Below are 22,428 nucleotides of genomic sequence, written 5' to 3'. Positions count from 1 at the left end.
TGTTAGAATTAAACTGATATTATTCCTTGGGTTGGATACTATTTGCCATTGACATTTATCTGATAATTATTTGCTATTTGATGTTATTTTTCATTTTATTGTTACTATTTAAGTTTCTATTCCAATCTCATTATTTATTACATCTATTGCTAAAATTAAGTCTAACCAATCTCTGTGGGTACGACCTTACTCATCGCTATTACAGTTCATAAGAGTAAGTATTTATTATTTGTTGGTTTCGACACCCACCACCATGTCCTTTCTCCATACCATGTTCATAGTTGCCTAACTACGCCGAGTCCAAAACCAAACCAAGTAGCGGCTAGCAGTTAGTCATGAAGTGCCATGACGGCCTTAGCTAAGGGTGGGATGTTCCAACGGCCCTACCAACCTCCCCCCTCTAGATTCACTATCCTCAACTCCTACAACTTAATAGGCTCATACCTGGCCCCATCAATATTGGTCAATACTTGCGTCAAAATAATATACCTAATTATACTAGATAGTATTGGCACTAATGTTGATAGTACTCAATATAATAAAAAATAATATATATAACTTTATTGAATTATATTAGTTGTGTGGATGTAGGTTGGTATTCGGCTGAACCACTTAAAAAATCTCTATCTCCATATCTTTTATTTGCTACATCTACATTATCACATTCACTTTCAAACCTAACATTTTGAAAGAACAAACTTACCTGCAAACAAGTTAAAAAAGGATAAAAATATTTTTTGATGTGCAAACTCCACGAAAAGTTAATTGAGACGAAGTAACTCTTCGGTTCAATTAACCAAATAGTAAAATTTTCAAAACCGTATACAAGTCTATTCACCTCTCACACCAGGACCAATAGAGGTTGTCTACAAACTTACGACCATCTTATTGGGAAACCGAGACAAAGATAGCTATGGTCTAGACTCTAGATAGTCTAGTTTCCTAGAAAACTTAGTGGAAAAGGGTGATCAGGCGGTGAGAATTGGGGGCAAACTAGCTAGCAATTATGTCATAGTATATGCAGAAGTGGATTAAGAGTTGGGATGGAGGAAAATGGAAAATATATCGGAATGGAGGTATAGTTGATGCCAATGTATTCGCAAGCATTTTAACACGCTAATTAGTATTCTTGAGGGTTGGGGACTTACCTCCACCGCCACCACTCAAACTCAGTGAAAATCTAACAATGGTGGAACCGAGGGTATTGGGGAAAAACTTTGGTGGGTGCCATCAAAGCACCAGCCACACAACGCAAGTGTGTTCGACCTTGAAGAAAGAGATAAAGGTGATCATTATGAGGGCTGACGAACTAATTAATCGCTTAGGTTCCATGGGCTCCTAGCAAAAAAATCCAAACAGGATTCGATTGTTGACAATCATAATGATAAGGGAAAAAGACTAGTGGTTGATGAAGGGTCTCAAAAGCATAATTGAAAATATAAGCCAGTGATCAGCGGCCTAGAAAATGAGATACCACAAGAGAAAGGAAGAAATGGGTTCGATAGCTCTATATTCGCAGGGTGTGATTACCAAGGTTGAGCATTTGGGAACCAAGAAAGATAGAAGGGAACCCATTTGTTTCACATATGACAACATGCCAGAAGGGTCGACCATACAAAGGGCCGCCCTAGTCATCACGTTGGACATCAAGGAAACAATCGTTCGTTAAGTGTAATCGACACTAGTAGTAGTGTAAATATCATTAATAATGACATATTTGTCAAGCTGGATGTAACACACCCGATTTCTAACCCTAGAGCCTAGATAAAATATAACTTATGTAGCAGAAATATATAATATGATTCTATTTAAAATAATAATAAAGTTCTAGAGTCCATAATAAATCTACCAACCACCAAAGTCACAGTACATCAACCGAATCAGTCTAAGGACTAAACTAATAAGAATAGGACTACCAATAAGCAAAACTACTAACTCTCTCATCATGCATCGGCAGCACCTAGAAAGGGTTAAATTGAAAAAACAAATGATGAAAGTTAGCATAAAATGCTAAGTAAGAAACCACTTGGCCAAGTAAAATAAGTACATTTTTATAGATTTAGAAAATGTGAAGTTTTGTAGTGAAAAACGGTTTATGTTATACATTTTGCAAATATTTAGTCACTCACACATCCAACTCAACACAACACCAAATAATAGCCATGATAGAAGAATATAATAGTATATCTTAGTAGATATATAAGTATACATAATTTAGAAGATAGTAGTATGCCTCATAAAATCTCACATAAGTATAAACATTTTTCAAAGTATCTTTATCTCTCAATAGTAACATAGATAGGTATAAGTTCATAAGCATAAACATATCATATTATCTCATATCAAATCATACCATCTCATATCATTATTGTGCTATGTCATCATTCTCAACATAAGTAATAAAGGGAGGAGTTTTTAAAGTATTTTCTCAATCATCAATATATATATATATATATATATATATATATATATATATATATATATAGGAGGTATCTAATATCTCAAATAGTGGGGTGGGATCATCATCGCAGCGAAGTCCCAGTGAACAGTAACTCCATACTAAACACTTCACAAAATCCCCACTCAACACATTTGGAAACAGAACCACTAATTTATGTGTGCATACCCCCTAGTGGGATTCCAAGCCCTAGGGCTGGATTTTAGGGCGTGCAAGATGGGCAACAGCATAGGGCCCCAAAATTTTGGGGCCCCTAGTCCAGCCCTAGCCTAATAGTTAGTATATATATTTGCAATCATATTGACCTAAAATTAGATTTTTTGCATTTTTCTCTTTGCAATTTTATTAATTCGCAGTTTATTTATACGTTGATATGGCCTCATTTATCTACCAGCACAGGGCCACGCAAATAAAAAAACCGGCCCTGCCAAGCCCAAAAGATTAGTTAACCAGCCCATAGCAACCCAAGATATTTTCTACCGGTAACCCTTTAACTAATTACCCAGGATGTTTTCTACTGGGTATAATACTAATGATAGGACCGCAACCCCTACCATAGTATGAAATCCTCCAAAACATACATTTATATAATCATAATCCTCCAAAAATAAATTAATAATATTAATGGTAATATTACCAATCGTAGTAATACTAATAATAGTAAGATCCATAGTTTATCCTCAAAATAGTTTTTATGTACAAAAACTATACTTTTCAAAAAATAGTATTTTGGCATAATTTAGTATCCATATTTGTATACAAATAAGTAAGTTTTCTCTTAGACTAAGAAAACATGATATTTGTACTTATAGAATAGATATTTACATGCGTAGTGTAAACAATAACATTTTAAAAGTGAAAAAACATAAATGTTTATAATAATAATAATAATAATAACAATATAACAAGTATACATAGCTCTCAAAGTAGTGATCTCTAATCATGGCATTCACATACTCTATGATTTAGTAATTTCTCAACACTTAAACGGACAGTTGAAAATCAACAACGCGGTATACACATTGTTGCACACAACATTTTTTCTTGGTACAGCTATCAAGCCTGCACAAAGGCTATGGTCAGGGGCTCTAGGAGGGGCTGTGTAACCCAACCAGTGAGCCTCGCAACCCTAGCGGTACTAGGCGACGGAATAGGGTGCTTCGCCGCAGTATACTGCGGTGGTCGCGGTATGGAGTGGCGGTACAGAGTGGACCGCCACTCCCTACCGTGGCCTCCTTGAGGGGCTTGCCCACGGTACACCTTGTACTGTGGCTAGCCTAGCATAACCAGACACATAGGGAGGTAGTAATCTCTTCTCTGATCATAAAACCATCTCCAATCCTCCATTAATGCTTATAACAGACCTTCATCCATTCCTAGAACCATCAAGAATACATTTTAACATCAATACAAGACTATACATTCAAAATTCACATTTATACTAACACATAACACCATTCATACAGTTCAATATAGTAGAATCACCCAAAACACACATTATACAACATATATAGGGAAAATTAAAAATAATAGATTTAGGGTTCCATGGAGTCTTACCTCAACCTCTACAGTCTAATACTAAAATCCCTCCTCTAAAACCTCAAGAGTGTCCTCCTCCACCATCTCCTATGTCCCCAACCAAATAAAGAATAACAACAAAATAAACACACACATAGGCACATATATGTGTGTGTGTATACACACACACACACACACACACACAGCAAAAGGGAGAGGAAGAATAAAGAAGAATGAAGAAAGAAGGATAAGAAAGAGCTTAATATGGAAAAAAATCTTCAAGTTAGCTTAAGACTTAATGTGGTTGTCTGTTGAAATAAAGAAGAAAGAAGGGAGGGATGAAGAGACAATGTCTGGTTAATGTGGTTTATATAGGTGAATGAAACCCTAGGGAGATGTTAGTTGAATTGAACTGCTAAGTTGAGGGCAAAATATGAATTTGACTCTAAACTTTGGGTTATAAATTTTGGATCAAAGTATGATCAAGTTTAGGATTAAAATATAATATTTGATTAATACAAAAATAGTTTAGGCTTGTTTTCTAGTTTAACTTAGGCTTAGAATAAATGATATCAGGATTTTAGACTCATCTCAGATAGACTTTTGACTCAGAGTTTTAAATAGAATTGATAGTATATAGATAGGGTTTACAAAACCATATAAATATTTTTTATCTAAGGCATTTGTTTTAAATTTTTATAATAAGATATAATTTCTAAAGATGTGAATGTTGAAAAATAGCACTAAAATAGCATTTTAAGTGGTCATCTTGTGGTACAAATATAAGTGGGGTCCACATCCGATTTGGGTCGTGTCAATGTGGATTCGGGTTCTTCGTAGTTAGACGAAGAGATCGATATATTGTACGCTAAAAATAGATAATGGGTGAATGAGATATTGGTTCTCAAAGTAGACCCATTTGAGATAGAATTTGAGTGTGGAAAAGCTTGAGTAGCTTTGTCCCACATTGGTTGGGAAAGTGGATTTGCAACACTATTTATTCAATGGCCTTATTATAGTTCATTGAATTGTATAGCATAGAGGTTATCTCTTGCGCCTAAAGGGGTACAAATCAAATCCCAAAATGAGCTTGAAAAGGCTTGACTCGGCGGGCATTTTCGAACTAAAAAAAGATCAAAACTGATCTCTCGCGGCTGAAGGAGTTATGTCTCGCAGAAGGAAGTTCGTGTGAAGTGATGTCTCGCTAAAAGTGATCTTTCGCAGACTGTTCAGGAGAATGACTCTTGGCATTATGGAATTAATTTGATTAATTCCCGTCATTATTTCAGAGTTTATTTCTTGTTAATGGACTATTAGTGGGAGTAAATTTTTTGCTAGTAAGTGAAGGTTATATACGAGTTATTAATGTCATGATTAATGTTATTTATCCTTTTCTTCCACTATATAATCCTAGGTTGAGTAGGTGATTTAGAACACACCAAGCACAGAACACACTACATAAACACTTGTTTTCTCCCCTCAAAACTTTGCTCTCCCTTCGTTCAAGCCATCTGTGTTCATCCCACATTCTCGTTTGCCGGGTTCCAAGTTTGTGTGCTCAAATGTCGAAATTGTAGTACATTTTATCCTAGGAAACCTAGACCGCAACGCTCTTAGCACCTCGGGAGGCGGTAAATAAGGTTTTAAGGAGAGAGGAAACTCGACTCGTGCTTCTAACCTACCCGAGATCATCCATCTTCGTCCCCTTCTGCTTCACGGTTTATCTTAACCTTTCGTATGTTAATTTCCTATTTATTTACCTTTCGTGGGTTTGTTATTTTTTTCCATTTTCTTGGGATCTTCGAGGCCATATTCCTACAGTCTTAAAACCTTATTTATTCTCTTCTTCTCAAATTTCTTGAAATGGAGAACCCCATGCTGCCAGTAGCCAACCTTAGGGACGAGAATGCTAATGTTGTTGAGAACAACAGTGGTGGGAACGGCAACAATCTTGCACATTCTCAGGCACAAGTAAATGTTGGTTCACAAGGCAGTGTCAACTCTGAGGGGTATATCCCCACGATGAAGATACCCCTGGTACCAAGTGGTTCGACCGAGAAGCCATATAAGTATACGTGATCGCACTTTAAGAGGTGGCAGCAAAAGATGTTATTCTACCTTGCAAATCTTGGCTTGTCACGGTTCTTGATCGAGAGGGTTCCTGAGTTGAAGAAACAAGACCCTCAAGATGTGATGGCAGTTGGGTACTTGGAGGACACAGACTTCCTTTGCCGCAACTACATCCTGAATGGGTTGTGTGACTCCCATTACGATGTATATCGTAAAATTTGCACAGTAAAGGTGTTGTGGGAAGATTTGGATCACAAGTACAAAAGCGAGGATGCCGAGGCAAAGAAGTTTGTGGTTGACCGGTTCCTCGACTTTAAAATGGTTTATTCAAAGACCGTGCTAAGTGAAGTTGAGAAAAGTATGATTAGAGTTTAGAAAAGTATGCTTGCTTGAGGGCAAGGAAGATCTAAGTGTGGAAACTTTGATAAGCACCAAGAATGGTCCTCAAAAAGGGTCTAAAATAGATTAGAAAAGCAATGTTTTGCCATCTGATTATAACAATTGCGTGCATTTTAGCTCAGATGTGATTAAAATCTTCTAACATCGATCCTAGGAAGAGTTTTTAGATATTTTACAGGTTGGAAAGGGATTTGAGGCTAAAATAGAGCAAAAGACAAACAAAGCCGTAATGCAGTATCGTCCCACGCCCAGACAAACAAACCAGAAAGCTCCCACGCCCACCACCACGCGTGGTGACGTGCGTGGAAGGGCACCAGATTTTCGCGGACTTTTCGCGCGAAGTAGTTTAAAACCCTTTCCTTGCTTCATTTCTTCACCACCACGAGCAAAGTCTCCCTCAAGCTGAAAATACACAACTCTAAGGCATTTCCTACCATGTTTTTCAACTTCTTTTCATCTTCCTAAGTCATTTCCAAGGTAAGAACATACTCTCTTTTGCTATTACTTACTTGAATGAAGAACTTACTCTCTTTGAAGCATATCTCCATGGGTTTTTCTTGTTTGAGATTTTTCTTGAGATATATTGTTATGAAATGACTTGTTAGACTTGTAATAGGCCTACATTGCTTCTATACACTAGAAATTCCATGTTTTACCATCTCTTTGTGACTAGATCTTGAAATTGTTTGATTTGGGCATTCTTTTGTCATAATGAGATCCTTGATGATATAGTGAGCATGGTGGGCAAAGTTTGCAACTTTCCTACTCTCTAGGCACTACATTGTTGTATCCAACTTGTTATTTGGTCCAATTTTAACTTCCATGTTTCCTCCATTTTTCAACCTCAAGCTAGTCTAGAGGAAGAAGATGAAGTTGACCATATGTTGACCTTTTGACTATGAGTTGAGTATGGAATAGAATGAGCTAATCCTTGCATGTATATGATAGAATTGTTGATGAATACCAAAATGATGTTACATGCAAGAAGTTTTTACGATCTTTTCTTTGAAATGTGCAATATTGTTCACAATCATGTTTAAAGAGGAAAATGTTTTTCCTTGCATTGTGCTTTGCTTGTCAATGTTATAGGAAAAATGTCTTCTCCAAACGAATTTGCACAACAAATAGCTAGAATGCTCTAAAAGGGAAAGGCTCCTGAGGAAGAGAACAGTGCTAGAAATGCAAAGAAAAGACTACCTACATCGAAGTACCCACAAGAAATCAAATCCTGCTAATGACACCGACTATGCTGGGTAGATACAGGCAGCTTCTTAACTTCCCCATCGTGCAATGGAAATACGTTGATTTAACAGTTCTGGAAGATTTTGAATGTAAGTATGGACTGGAGAGGTTAATCGCCGAGCCTTATTGGAACAATTTGTTGAGCTGGAGGCAGGATACTTTCATTCCCTTAGTCCATGAGTTTATTGCAAGTCTGAATATCGAAGAGTGACCGGAGATCTCTACAGCCCGACTATCAAATTCCAGCTTTTCAACCATGACTATCATATTTCGGCCAATCGCTTGGGTGCTCTCTTGGGATTCTATGAAGAAGATGACCAGTCAAAACACTGGTATCGAAGGCTAAAGCACGACTTTGGAGATAGAGACATCCCAAGAAAGTATCGGTCAATGATCTCAAGACCGGGAGTTGAATGGGTTGGGTCGAGGGTAAGAGTTTCTCAAATTGTAAGGGAGGATCTAAAAGTCTTATGGAAGGTAATTGCACACTCATGGGAAGGCAGGCCGGAGACTTATGATCGAGTCTCCAAGGCGGAGCTATTCATGCTTTGGAGTATGGACACATGCCATTCTGTGAATATGAGCTCAATTTGCATGAATCTGCTCATTGCGCAACAACAAGAGTCAGCGAGGGCAATTTTCATAGGCCCATTGGTGACAAGACTATGTGTCTCGCTAGGTCATCAAATAAAAATACATTGGTTTGAACACAGGCTGCAAGGAGCACACATTGTTCCCTTATCTCCCGAGGACGTCGCAAAGCTCCACTTGAGATATTTGGCGCGAACGAGGGACGATCATGAGATGGCGGGAGACCATACCGACACGCCAATGACATCTCCGGGATTTACACCCTCGCCGATGTCATTCCTTTCCCCACCTTCAAACGAGCTGTACTCGCCTATGGACTCTTCGATGTATTCTCCACCACCACGAGAGCCTGGACCATCCATACCTCCACCCCAAGCCGAGGAGCAAACTTCCAACCCTGAAAGCTACAACATCCCAAGTTGGTTTACCCCAGTCACCGATTGGAGATCCCTTCAGAACTTCCAATATCAATTGCACTTGGAGCAGATGCAGAAATTGGAAGAGATTGCAAGGGAGATCAAAGACCTCAAAAGAACGTGAAGAAAGAAGGCACCGGAGAAAAAGAGAAAAACAATGATGATTTGTGTTGGATAATTCTAAAACTATGATTGTGGACAATCTTTTTGTTTCTATGTTTGTTTATATTTTTGGTTATATTTTGTTATGTCTTGTTTTGCACGTTTCGTCTAGCCAAAGACGTTAAACGTGGCGCTCATGGGAGGCAACCCACAAAATAAGGAGAAGAAGAGACCACTCCACCATCATCCAAGAAAACCAATCTTGAAAGGTATACTTTGAATTCTTCATTTCTTTACCTTTACTCTGACCAAATTTTGAAGGGCAAGTACAGACTGCACAAAATTTTAATAGGGATGCACATTGTGAGTATTTCTTTTATCCCTTTTAAATACCCTGTTTGATTTGATTGTTTTATTTTCTTATATCACACATGAAGAGTTGCATGAGATTGTTATGTCGGATGTGATCTTACTAGAAATATTTCAGCCCAGTTTACACTTTTAAGTGTGGAAAAGGGGCGTGTTTAGGACCCTTTGAACATATATCCTATTTCCTCCGTTCCTCATGGAAACATCGAGGACGATGTTTATTTTTAAGTGTGGAAAGGGTGTATGCTTCTTGAAATAGTGGATTGACTGAGTGATAAGGTATAGGAACTAGAGGGCGTGTTATTGCCAATACTATCTAGGAGGGCTCCTAACCTTGTGCCAAAAATTGAATGTTCTAAATATGCTTTGGAAGTATCACTTTGCACCAATTTGCACATTTTGACCAAAATTGAAAATTTTTATGTGTGCTTGCATGTTCTTCACCTTGTATTTTGTTTGGACCTCAGTCAAGGATCTCTCGAAGTGGGAGTGTGAATCCTTTGAGTTTTAGAAAGATAAGAATTGCGAGGCCCGGAAATTGAACTAATCTTAGCAGGACATGGGGCAAAAGGTGAGCCTAAGTGAGCTTAGAGTGAAAACAATCCCTAATCCCAAGAAAAAGGCATGAGGGGTTGATATGGTGAAAGAAAAAGGCAAAGGCCACTCCTAGAGATAAAAGCAGAGGTGAGCCATCTAGTCTGGATACGGGGTAACCATTGCACCGTCTTCGAAAAAGCATGGAGATCCATGTGAAGTCGGTTACCCCGAAGAGATCCTGATAGATGAGAAAAATAGAGAGGAGGTGAGCCACTTCGCTAGGATTCATGCACCCATTGCACTGTCTTCGAAAAAGCATGGAGCTCCATGTGAAGTCGGGTCGCCTGATGACGTTATCCTAGGAAGTGAGAAAATAGAGTGATCACCCAAGCCATGGCGATGAGCGGTCCATGTCCCTGCCCTCACTTATATTAACGAAAAGGGGCTTTGGCGTTTAGGTTGGAAATTGGCCGAGGGACACACATCGTTCCCACTAGTCGGATCGGCTGGAGGCCCCTAGAAAATACAAGGTGAAACTCTTTTGTCACTTGCACGCTTGAAGGTGTGAGCAAATTTTCATGTTACATCCATCTACTAAGACCTTGACTTCCTTAGCATATTTCTTACATTTGGTCGGCATGAGTTTAGTGGTCTTGGTAGATAGTGTAGGGGATTTCACCCGCTCAACTCCGAACACCCACACATCACTTGATCAATTAACAATAAGGAAAGAGAACAATTCTTGGTGCTTATATGATTAGAGTTTAGAAAAGTATGCTTGCTTGAGGGCAAGGAAGATCTAAGTGTGGAAACTTTGATAAGCACCAAGAATGGTCCTCAAAAAGGGTCTAAAATAGATTAGAAAAGCAATGTTTTGCCATCTGATTATAACAATTGCGTGCATTTTAGCTCAGATGTGATTAAAATCTTCTAACATCGATCCTAGGAAGAGTTTTTAGATATTTTACAGGTTGGAAAGGGATTTGAGGCTAAAATAGAGCAAAAGACAAACAAAGCCACAATGCAGTATCGTCCCACACAGCCTCACACGCGTGTGGCTGGGCGTGGAAACTTTCCAGTAGCCATCCACGCCACCACCACGCATGGTAGCGTGCGTGGTCGGGCCAAAGGCCATTTTGGGAAATTTGTTCCCTTTTGTCACCTATATAAATCCCTTTTGCCCTAAACCTAGAGAGTAATTAGGATATGATAGATCTAAAAATTGTAGAGGGTTTTCTCCCCTCTTGGGGGAAAATTCCTTTTCTTCTAGCTTAGATTAGATCCAAGGGCAAGGATGAAGATTGGAATTTCAAGAACAAAAGTGTAAAGATCCCCTTCTTAAGGGTGGTAACTATTCACTCCATGTCTTAATATAATATTTGTTTCTTTGAGATTTCATATCTTTTTCTTGTTTCTTTAGAATGTTAGAGTAGATTAGAAAGGGGATTGGTGGCCCCAAGGTTAATCTATGTGGATGTTTGATATAAATTGTTAGATTAAATGTGAGCTTTTTGATTGTTGGATGATGAACTTGTGTGGATGATGTTCTTCAAGATTTGTGCCTTTTGTGGCCACATTAGGTAGCAAACCCAAAGGAAGTGAGTGTGTGCGCGATAGCGACCACTCATGAGTCTAACTCACCCACATCTCCGCTCTTAGTCCGAAAGGACGAGATCCGAGAGGAGTGGTAGACAAGGTGTTTGATGAAATGCCCCAATCGAATGAGGATGTGGGAGTCCAAAGTGTGACGCCACTTGGTAAAGTGCCACTAACTCCCTAGTCTATTCCACATCTCGAGCTCACGAAACCATACAAAGATAGTCCACATAGAGAAGCCTAAAGCCCCAATCTCCACTTTACTTTTCCTTTATTTTTATCACAACCAACACAACCTTTCAAACCTTCCTACAAATGACATCCAACCTTAGCAAATCCCGTAACTCTTCCTTCAACCTCTTAGATGCCAACACACTAGTTCGGTTCCCATTCGCCATCCTTGAGAGACATGACACTCGGGGAGTCTTGACTCTTCGTTTTATCACCATTCCTTACCACATTCACACCTCACCCCATACAAACAGCTTGTCACCTTCTAAGTGGCATCCATGATCCACTTGCTACCTCTAAATGGAAGGACTTCAAGAACTACCTTAAGCACAAGTGAAAAGATATGAGCCTGCAAGACCTGATCCAACGACTCAGAGTTGAGGAGGGGAACAAGAATATTGATGGGAAAGGACATGTCGTGGGTGGCACCAAGGCTAACATGGTGGAGCACGGTCAAAGCTCCAAGAAGGGCAAGCAGAAACTAGGCCTGAAAGGTGGCGTTACCAGAGATGTGAGCCACAAAGTGAGCCACAAACTAGGCCTGAAGAAGAACAAGAGTTTTAAGGCCAGCATGGTTAGAGATGTGAGCCACAAAGTGGCTGAAATTAGCCTTTCGGCTATGGTCACGGAGGTAAACCTCGTGGCCTCTAACCCACGTGAGTGGTTCATCGACACTTGTGCAACCAGGCATTTATGTTGCAATTGGGAGATGTTCAGCACCTTTGAGATCGTTGAGGGCGAGAAGATCTAGATGGGAAACTCTACTCAATCCGTTGTGGAGGGCTTGGGCAGAGTGATTATGATGATGACTCCTAGGAAGGAACTAACGTTGAATAACGTGTTGTATGTTCTGGACCTGAGGAAAACTCTTGTGTCTGGCTTGTTGCTGAACAAGAATGGCTTCAAGATGGTCTTCGAGTCAGAAAACGTAGTTTTGTCGAAACTAGGGATGTTTGTTGGTAAAGGTTATGTACTTGAAGGGCTTTTTAAGCTCAATGTAATGCGTGTTATCATCAATAAAATCAATGTTAATTTTATTTGCTTGCTTGAGTCTTCTAATTTGTGGCATGCTAGACTAGGTCATGTTAATTTTAATTCTATGCGTAGATTAATTAGCATGAGCAATATTCCTATGTTTCAAATTAACACAGATAACTAGTGTGAAATTTGTGTTGAGGCAAAACTAACGAAAGCACATTTCAAATCAGTTGAAAGGGAAACTGAGACAGTTGAATTAATTCATAGTGATTTGTGTATTTTAGATCGATTCAAACGTGAAGTGGTAATAAATATTTTATCACATTTATCGATGATTGCACACGCTATTGCTATGTGTATTTGCTGAAAAGCAAAGATGAAGCCATGGAAAAATTCGTTCTTTATAAGAATGAAGTGGAAAACCAACTTAATCGAAAGATTAAAAAGGTTAGAAGCGATAGAGGTGGTGAGTATGAAGCACCTACCGGTGACTTCTGTGCAAGTGTATGTATCATACACGAGCGTACGGCACCTTACACACCTCAATCGAACGATGTTGCCGAATGAAAGAATCATACATTGAAAGAGATGATGAATGCAATGCTTATAAGTTCTGGTCTACCTCAAAGTATGTGGGGTGATGCGATTTTGATAAGTAATTACCTTTTGAGTAAGGTACCCCGCAAGAAGCTCGATAAGACTCCTTATGAGCTGTGGAAAGGTAGGAAGCCTTCTAACCAATACCTCAAAGTGTGGGGGTGTCTTGCCAAAGTTTTGGTGCCAACACCTAAGAAAATAAAGATAGGTCAAAAGACGATGGATGATTGTATCTTTATTGGATATGCACATAATAATAGTGCTTATCGATTCTTTGTACACGAGTCCGTCCCATAATCCGAACGTACATAAGAACATAATAATTGAATCAAGGAATACATCTCTCTTTGAAAATGTATTTCCTTGTAGGTCTAGTGGTGGACCGAGTACGTCAAAATGAACGGTTGACGAAGCTATGGATAATGATAGCGAGGGTTCTGATAAAGAACCCGAGCTTGAGCCTAAACGCAGTAAGCGGGTGAGAGTTGAAAAATCATTTGGTCCAAATTTTCTAACTTACTTGTTAGAGTATGATTCTAGTAGTCTAAATTGTTTGATAGAATACGAACCGAATTTTCTATCTTGTTTGATAGGAAACGAGCCCCGGACGTACGTGGAAGATGTGACTTCCACGGAAGGTCCAATGTGGAAGAGGCTATTAAAAGTGACGTGGATTTTATCATACAGAATCACACTTGGGAACTTGTTGATCTTCCTCTGGGTTGTAAACCCTTAGGATCCAAGTGGGTCTTTAAAAGGAAGATGAAACCGGATGGTTCTATCGAGAAGTATAAGGCTAAGCTTGTAATCAAGGGTTGCAGGCAATGCGAGGGCCTTGATTACTTCGATACGTACTCTCCTATGACGAGAATAAATTCTATTAGGATTATACTTGCCATAGCTTGATGTTGTGTATATGGTGAGTGTGAATGTGAAGGTGTTAAAACGAAGAGTTAAACTCCCCGAGTGTCGTGTCTCTCAAGGATGGCGAATGGGAACCGAATTTATGTTGGCATTTAGGAGGTTGATAGGTAAGAGTTACAAGAATCATAGGGAGAAGGTTTGTTCATGGTTGGTTGGGTAAGAAGTTTTAAAGGCAAAATAAGATAGAAAATACAAAAGGTAAAAGAAAGGGGTGCATGCCAAAGTTAAGCCAAAGGATTGATTATCGTAGGTAGCTTGGAATTGGGTTTCGGGATTGATCTAGGGAGTCACGGTATTAATACCAAGTGACGTCACACTTGGACTCTCAATCCTCATTCGGTTGAGGCATTTTATCGAACACCTTGCCTACCACTCCTCTCGGATCTCATCCTTTCGGATTAAGAGCGGAGATATAGATGAGTTGGGCTCGTGAGAGGCCGCTATCGCGCACACTCTCACTTCCACTCGGTTCACTAACTATCCCCGGCCGGAAATAGAAGCAAAGATTGAACAACATCATCCATACAATCATCAATCATACTCCCACAATACCAAGATCATAATATCAAATTATAAGCATCAATCCATAGATCAACAAGGGCACACACACCCAACTACTCTACTCTACCATAATAAACATAAATAGAAGCAATATAAACAATGCAAGAATATAAAAGAGTAAACTTTATATTAATAGAAGAGAAATTATACCTAAAGAGTTCTTGGATCTACATCTTCATCTTCAAATCCTAAATCTATTCTAAGGAACAATGTTTTCTTCCCCAAAGGGGAAGAATTTGGAAAGGGAAATCAGATCTAAAGCTATTGGGGGCTGCTGGAAACTGATCTAAAAGACCTATAAAGGGCATATATATAGCCCCCAAAATCTCGCCCTAATAATTTCCGCGCTGTGTCGCGTCCACGCGGCTCACACGCGTGTGAGCGTGCGTGGGAGCGAACCAGTAAGCAACCACGCCGCTCACACGCATGTGAGCGTGCGTGGTGAAGTTTGCTTCTTCTGTCTTTTACTATGTTGTAGCTCTCGTCGATACGGTTCCATAGCCACCTGCCTCGCCTCATTCGGACATTCCTAGCTCCGGTTACGTCCGTTTTACTGAAGTGTCGCCGGAATGCCCTGCGAAGTGCAAGAATTGTGCAAATTATATAAAAACACACAAGATTAGTCCCTAGACCTATATGCAATGAAATTCCCCTATCTTAGCACGTTTCTAGGCCTAATGGACATCTATTATAGCATATTTTACACCTAAATGACCCTTAAAATATGGCTACTTTTGGCACTTATCATGCTGCACTGCGGAATTTGGAAGTTCATCAAATGGATGTTAAAACAACTTTCTTGAATGGCGAGTTAGATGAGGAAATCTATATGGAACAACCCAAAGGGTTTGTGGTTCTGGGCCAAGAAAACAAAGTATGTAAGTTGATTAAATTGCTTTATAGTTTGAAACACGCGCCTAAGCAATGGCACTAGAAGTTTGACCATGCGATGTTAAACAATGGTTTTAAAATAAACGAAAGTGACAAATGTGTCTACGTTAAGGAAATGGTAGATGAGTATGTCATTCTTTGTTTATATGTAGATGATATACTCATCGTTAGTAGTAATGATCGGATGGTCAAGTCTACCAAAAACATGTCGAATGCGAGATTTAACATGAAGGATATGAGTTTGACTGATTTAATCCTCGGGATTAAAATCATTAAAAGACCTGGTGATCTTGTGTTGAGCCAATCTCATTATTATGTTGATAAAATCCTTCCCAAGTTTAACAAGGATGATGATCAATTTGCTAAGACACCATTTGATACAAACGTTCAACTAACCAAAAACCACAGAGAGTGTATTTCTCAAGTAAAATAAGCTCGGGTTATTGGTAGTTTGATATATCTTATGAGTTGTACTAGGCATGATATTGCCTTTGCGGTAAGTAAACTCAGTAAGTATACGAGTAACCCCGGTGAGACTCACTGGAAAGCAATAGTAAGGGTTATGAGATACTTAAGGTATACTCGTGACCTTGGACTGCAGTACGCGAGATATCCTACTGTACTTGAAGGGTATAGCGACGCTAGTTGGATATTGGACATTAAGGATTCTAAATCCATGAGTGGCTACGTGTTTACACTAGCCGGTGCAACCATTGTGTGGAAATCTTCCAAGCAAATAGTAATAGCCAAGTCTACGATGGAATCTGAAATGATTGCCTTGGACAAGTGCTGTGAAGAGGCTGAATGACTATGCCATTTTCTAGAAAATATTTCTAGTTGGGAAAGACCTATACCTCCAATCTGTGTGCATTGTGATAGTCAGGCTACAATTGAGAGAGTACGGGGTCATATGTATAATGGTAAGTATAGAAATTTACGTCGTAGACATAATACCATTAGACAACTTTTCGCAACTGGTTTTGTCTCGGTTGACTACGTAAGGTCAATAGACAGTATAGCGGATCCGTTAACCAAAGGGTTGAGCAAAGAAGTTGTAGTGAAGTTGACACGAGAAATGGATTTAAAGCCCTTGGATTAAAAGTTCCATAGTGGATACCCAACCTGGCTGGCTCTTAGGTTCAATGGGACAACTAAATTATGGAATGAAGCATGTCATTGCGGGGGTTTCGGACTCCCTTCCACTCCTCGTTAAAATAGTTGCTCCCGCACGAGGCTAGCACTTTGATGCTTTAATGATTCGAATGTCAATTGTCATATGTTGAGTATGCGGGATACTCGAGAAAGAATCACCAAAGTGAGAGAGAAGTGATGGTCGCTTCAAACGAGAATTGAACTGCGCTCAATTCTTTAGAAACTCTTGCAGAACTAGGAAAGGTGACCCACAACCAAAATGGGCACAATCATGAGAACAGAACATGGTTGGAAGGTTCCTGTGTGAAATATATCAATGTCTACACAAACAGCAGTCAGTTCAAAGACATCGCGTTCTACCGTACAACAAGTAGAGTAAATATATCTCACAAGGCAAGGTTCAAAGGATAACACCTACCTCTGCTATGCAGGAATCAACCGTTGAACATAGTTGTTTCTTCCGATTTCAAAATACCCTTGAAAATCAATTTTCATTCATGTGGGGAATTGTTGGAAAATAACACTAAAATGGCATTTTAAGTGACCATTTTGTGGTACAAATATAAGTGGGGTCCACATCCGATTTGGGTCGAATCTATATAGATCGGGTTCTTCGTAGTTAGACGAAGAGATCGATATATTGTACGCTCAAAATGGATAATGGGTGAATGAGAAATTGGTTCTCAAAGTAGACCCATTTGAGATGGAATTTGAGTGTGGAAAAGCTTAAGTTGCTTTATCCCACATTGGTTGGGAAAGTGGATTTGTACCACTATTTAAACAATGACCTTATTATGACTTATTGAATTGTATAGAATAGAGGCTCTCTCTCACGCGTAGGGGGTGCAAATCAAATTCCAAAATGAGCCTAAAAAGGCTTGACTTGTATACATCGGCACCTGTGGGCATGAATGTCGTCCGGAAATTGGCTGGCCTTGCGGGCTAAGTTATGCCAAATTTTCGAACTAGTTTTCAGCTAATCTCTTGTGGCTGGAGGAGTTACGTCTAGTGGAAGGAAGTTCGCGTGAAGTGATGTCTCGCAGCTTGCACTAATGTCTCGCTGAAAGTGATCTTTCGTAAATCAGACTCACCTCTCGCATCTCGATCTTCTACGCGTAACTCAGGAGTGACCTCAGCAGCGATGATTCACCTCCATTGTGTCTGTTCAAGAGAACGACTCTTGGCATTATGGAATTAATTTGATTAATTTCAATCATCATCATCATCATCATTACTCCTTTAAAAATGATGTCTCGTCATAAAAGTTTAAAAAAAATGTTTTAGATAAAAATATCTATATGTAGACTTATGATTTTATAAACCCTATCTATATACTATAATTTCAATCCAAAAAATTTAGCCAAAAATCTATCTGAGATGAGCCTAAGATCCTAATATCATTTATTTTGAATCTGAGATTTAACCCAAGACAAACCTAACCTATTTTTGTGTTAATTAAATTATATTTGTAGCCTAAACTTGATCCCACTTTAATCCAAAATAATAATAGTTTAGAATCAAAATTCCCAATTTGCTTTTCAGCCTAGCCTTTCCATTCAATTCAACCCTCCTAGGGTTTTGCACCCATATATAAACAACAGTAACACAAGTCTGCCTCTTCATCCCTCCACCCTCCCTTCTCCATTTCATCATAACAGAGACTTCAAGCTAGCTAAGAGCTTTGACAGTAAGCTTCCTTCATTCCCATTCTTCTTCTTTTTTCCTTCCTTCTTCTTCTTTACTCTGCTTTTGTGAATATGTATGTGTCTATGCTTATGTACTGTGTGTTTGTGTTGCTGGTTTGGGGATTTAGGATGTGGTGAATGAAGGCATTCTTGAGGTTGTAAAGGAGAGACCTTATGACTACCAAGGTTAAGGTAAGACCCTATGGAAGCTCAAAACATACTTATTTTGCCCTATACTCTGTGTAATAGTGGGTTTTTGGTGATTTTACTGTACTAAGCTTTGAAAATGATATTATGTGATATTATAAATGTGTATTTTGAAAATATAGACTTGTATTGATGTTGAAATGTGTTGGTGGCATTGAGATGGTTAGAGGTCTGTGTTGAGCATTAATGGAGGTTTGGAGATAACCTAATGCATCGGATAAGAGGTTACTGTTTCTTTGTGTGTTTGGCCTTGTAGGGCTAGCCATAGTACAGGGTGTACCGTGGGCTAGCTCCGCAAGGAGGCTACGGTAGGGAGTGGCAATCTACTATATACCGCAAAGGTCGCGGGTCTCCTTGGCCGAGCTACATAGCCCCGCCTAGAGCCCTTAGCTTTTTCTTCGTGCGAGCTTGCCATCCCCGCCAAGTAAAACGTGTTGTGTCCAAAATGTGCATTGTGTTGTTGATTTTTACATCCAAAACCTATTTTAAATCGTGTTGAGTATTTTTTTTAACTACCTGCTTAAGTGTTGTGAAATTCTTAAATCCTTGACTTTGTGAATTCCATGATTTGGTACCACTATTTTAAGAGTTATATGTATATGTACACTTATTATGCTTTTATAAACATTTATATGTTTTCACCTATAAATACCATCGTTTACACTACGTATGTAAATATCTATTTTATGAGTATAAATGTAATATTTTCTTAGCCTAAGGGAAAACCTACTTATGTGAATACAAATGTGGATACTAAAATGACGCCTAAATACTATATTTTGAAAAGTTTATTTTGTATACATAAAAACTATTTGGAAGGAAAATGATGGATTTTACTCCTATTAATATTACTACGTTTGGGAAACACAATCATTGATTTTAATACTCTATTTGGGAGGATTATGATTATATATAAATATATGTATTTGGAGGTTTCATACTATGGTAGGGGTTGTGGTACTATCAATAGTATTATGCCTGGTAGAAAACATCCTGGTATTAAATTGAGGGGTAACTTGGTAGAAAACATCATGAGTTTCTAAGGGTTGGTTTACTACTCTTTTGGGCTTGGAATCCCACTAGGGGTTGTGCATACTTAAGGTAGCGATTTTGTTTGCACATGTGATTAAGTGGGGGCTTTGTGAAGTGTTCAGTAGGGAGTTACTGTTCACTATGACTTCGTTGCGGTGATGATCTTGTCCCACTATTTGAGATGTTTGATACCTCTTATGTATATCTATATGTTTATGATTAAAAAGCTATGATATTTATATATATTGATGATTTGAGAAAATGCTTTAAAGATCCATCCCTTTATTACTATGTTGAGATTGATGACATGATATGAGATGATATGCTATGTATGTGTTTATAACTATTAACTATCTATGTTACTATTGAGGGATAAAGATACTTTTAAAAATTGGTTATACTTACGTGAGAACTTGTGAGGCATACTACTATCTTATAAATTGTGCATAAGTATATATCTTCTAAGCTATACTACGGTATTCTTCTATCATGGCTACTATTTGGTGATGTGTTGCGTTGGGTGTGTGTAAGTGACCAAATGTTTTCAAACGTATAACGTAAACTGTTTTTAACTACAAAACCCCGTATTTTCTAAAATCTATAAAAAAAATGTACCTATTTTACGGGGCCGAATGGTTTCTTACTTAGCATTTTATGCTAACTGACTTCTTTTATGTTTTCAACTTAACCCCTTTTTCAAGTGCTGCTGATGCATGATGAGAGCGTTACTGGTTTCATTTATTGGTGGTTCTATTCCTAGTTTCTTAGCCCTTAGACTGTTTCGACTGATATAGTTTGACTATGATAACTTGTAGACTTTATGGATTTACAGTAGTACCCCTCTTGATGATTTAATTGGTCTGTAATTATGCATAGATATCTGGGTTTTAGAACCCTCATTACTTAGACTTTGGTTTGATGTTTTGGTTTAGCCTTAACAACTACTCAGGTGTGGGTAGTTGTGGCGGCTACATGCCTCGATCTGATAGTATGGATTCTAGAACTTGTTATTGCTTTAATTAGAATCCATTTTTTGTTATTTATGCTGCGTGATTTATATTTTAAACTAGGCTCTAGGTTGGAAATCGAGGGTGTTACAGGGGGGGGGGTTCCATAGGAATTGGTAATTAAAGTGAATGAAAAATACACTTAAAGGAGGGGACATGTGTTTGCAGCAGCACCCTTTGGAAATTGTTTGGCTTTGATTAGGGCTTTGATCTAGGAATATTTTGGAGCATGGAGGATGTCGATGGTGAGTAATACTATTTTCTACTCAAAAAAGTCATCGATGATAGGAAAAACCTTGGTGAATTTGAAGGAAGAGAGTGCCATGCAATCAAAAGCCGTACTATTCACGAGACAGTCAAATGATGAAAAACTTTTCCCTCCACTTTTTTATGGAGGTTTGGAGGCTACTTATAACTGTCTTGTTAGGAAACCAAGACAATATTGACCAAGGCCCATGATAGCCAGGCCACCAATTGTTATATGGTGGACCAGAGTCCGCAGTGGTCCGAAACGATGTCATTTAACTAAGTTAGTGGGGAATTGACGCGCGACGGACACCGTTCCATCCGTCCCATTCCCGTTATGTGTAATTCTGTGTATTCTTTTGTGTAATTCTATATATTCTATGAGCGTTTATGTGTATTCGATTATACAGTTCTGTACATTAGTAATTTTAATACTATATCTGATGAAACAGGAATGCTAATACTTAGGGTAGTGATTCTGTGATTCTGTGATTCTATTGAGTGTTTATGTGTATTCTAGTGTATGATTCTGTGCATTATTTGTTTCCAATACCACAATAACATTAAGTATAAAAAATTATATCATTAATGTACAGAAGTATATAAAAGAATACACATATCATTGAATAGAATACACAATCAATAGCCTAAGTATTAGCATTACTATTTCATGAGGCATGGTACTCGAAATCAATAATGTACAGAATTATATACCAGAATACACATAATCATGTACCAGAATACACAGAATTTATGAATAGAATACACAGAATTATTAGCCTAAGTATTATCTCTGTTGTTTCATGAGGTATAGTATTGGAAATCAATAATGTACAGAATTACATACTAGAATACACATAATCAATGAAAATGATACACAGAATATAAGCCTAAGTATTATCTCTTATGTTCCATGAAGTATGGTATTGGAAATCAATAATGTACAGAATTACATACTAGAATACACAGAATCAATGATTAGTATACACAGAATGTCACAATAGAATGCACAGAATATCATATCAAAATACACAAAATTTATCTTATAAGTTAAGGTCGAACGGGAAACGGAAAAGCCCTTAATTAAAAGAACCTAAACGACGTCGTTTTGGATCGTGGTGCACAATGGTCCACGATATAAATTGCCCCTGGTCACTTGGAATGCTTGGTGGAAGAAGTCTAAAGTGGTGTTCAACCTATAGTTCTTGTAGATGGTGAAGAAGCGGTTGATCAAGCATCGGGAATTAGGGACAAGCTTACTAGGGACTAGGCCATATTATAGGCAAAAGTTGGTTAGGAAGAAAATTAAGACCGTATTGAATGGAGTGATAGTGGATGCTAATATAATCATTCTCAAGTAGGTTAGTTATAAGGTGACCAACAAGGAAATGGCATCGACGAAAGAGCTGAAGAGGTGGTGCATGAGGTTTAGCATAGTTTCACATACGGTGGAGGTGTTGTGAGGAGGTAGGATGAAGTCTTTGAAATACTTGATCCCAAGAGCTAGGACGTTGGTGGGACGAACTACTCATAAGGGCAAAGGGGGAGAGGAGTTGATAGGGGGACAAGTGAGCTATGAACCCTCCCCCCCCCCCCCCCCCCCCCCCCCCCCCCCCCCC

General features: G+C 38.6%; 1 protein-coding gene across 1 annotated transcript; it reads left to right on the top strand.

Annotated features, from left to right (window-relative positions):
• Window positions 1-15,313: 15,313 nt before the first annotated feature.
• Window positions 15,314-16,288, top strand: LOC115995956 (secreted RxLR effector protein 161-like). Its single transcript, XM_031235104.1, has 2 exons — window positions 15,314-15,463; window positions 16,082-16,288. The coding sequence occupies exons 1-2, from the start codon at window positions 15,314-15,316 to the stop codon at window positions 16,286-16,288; spliced, it is 357 nt and encodes a 118-aa protein (XP_031090964.1).
• The last annotated feature ends 6,140 nt before the right edge of the window (window positions 16,289-22,428 follow it).

This window comes from Ipomoea triloba, chromosome 11, assembly GCF_003576645.1.
Source record: "Ipomoea triloba cultivar NCNSP0323 chromosome 11, ASM357664v1".
NCBI classification, from domain to species: Eukaryota; Viridiplantae; Streptophyta; class Magnoliopsida; order Solanales; family Convolvulaceae; genus Ipomoea; species Ipomoea triloba.
The sequence above is the reverse complement of the archived record's forward strand: the minus strand, read 5'-3'. Positions and strand labels throughout refer to the sequence as shown.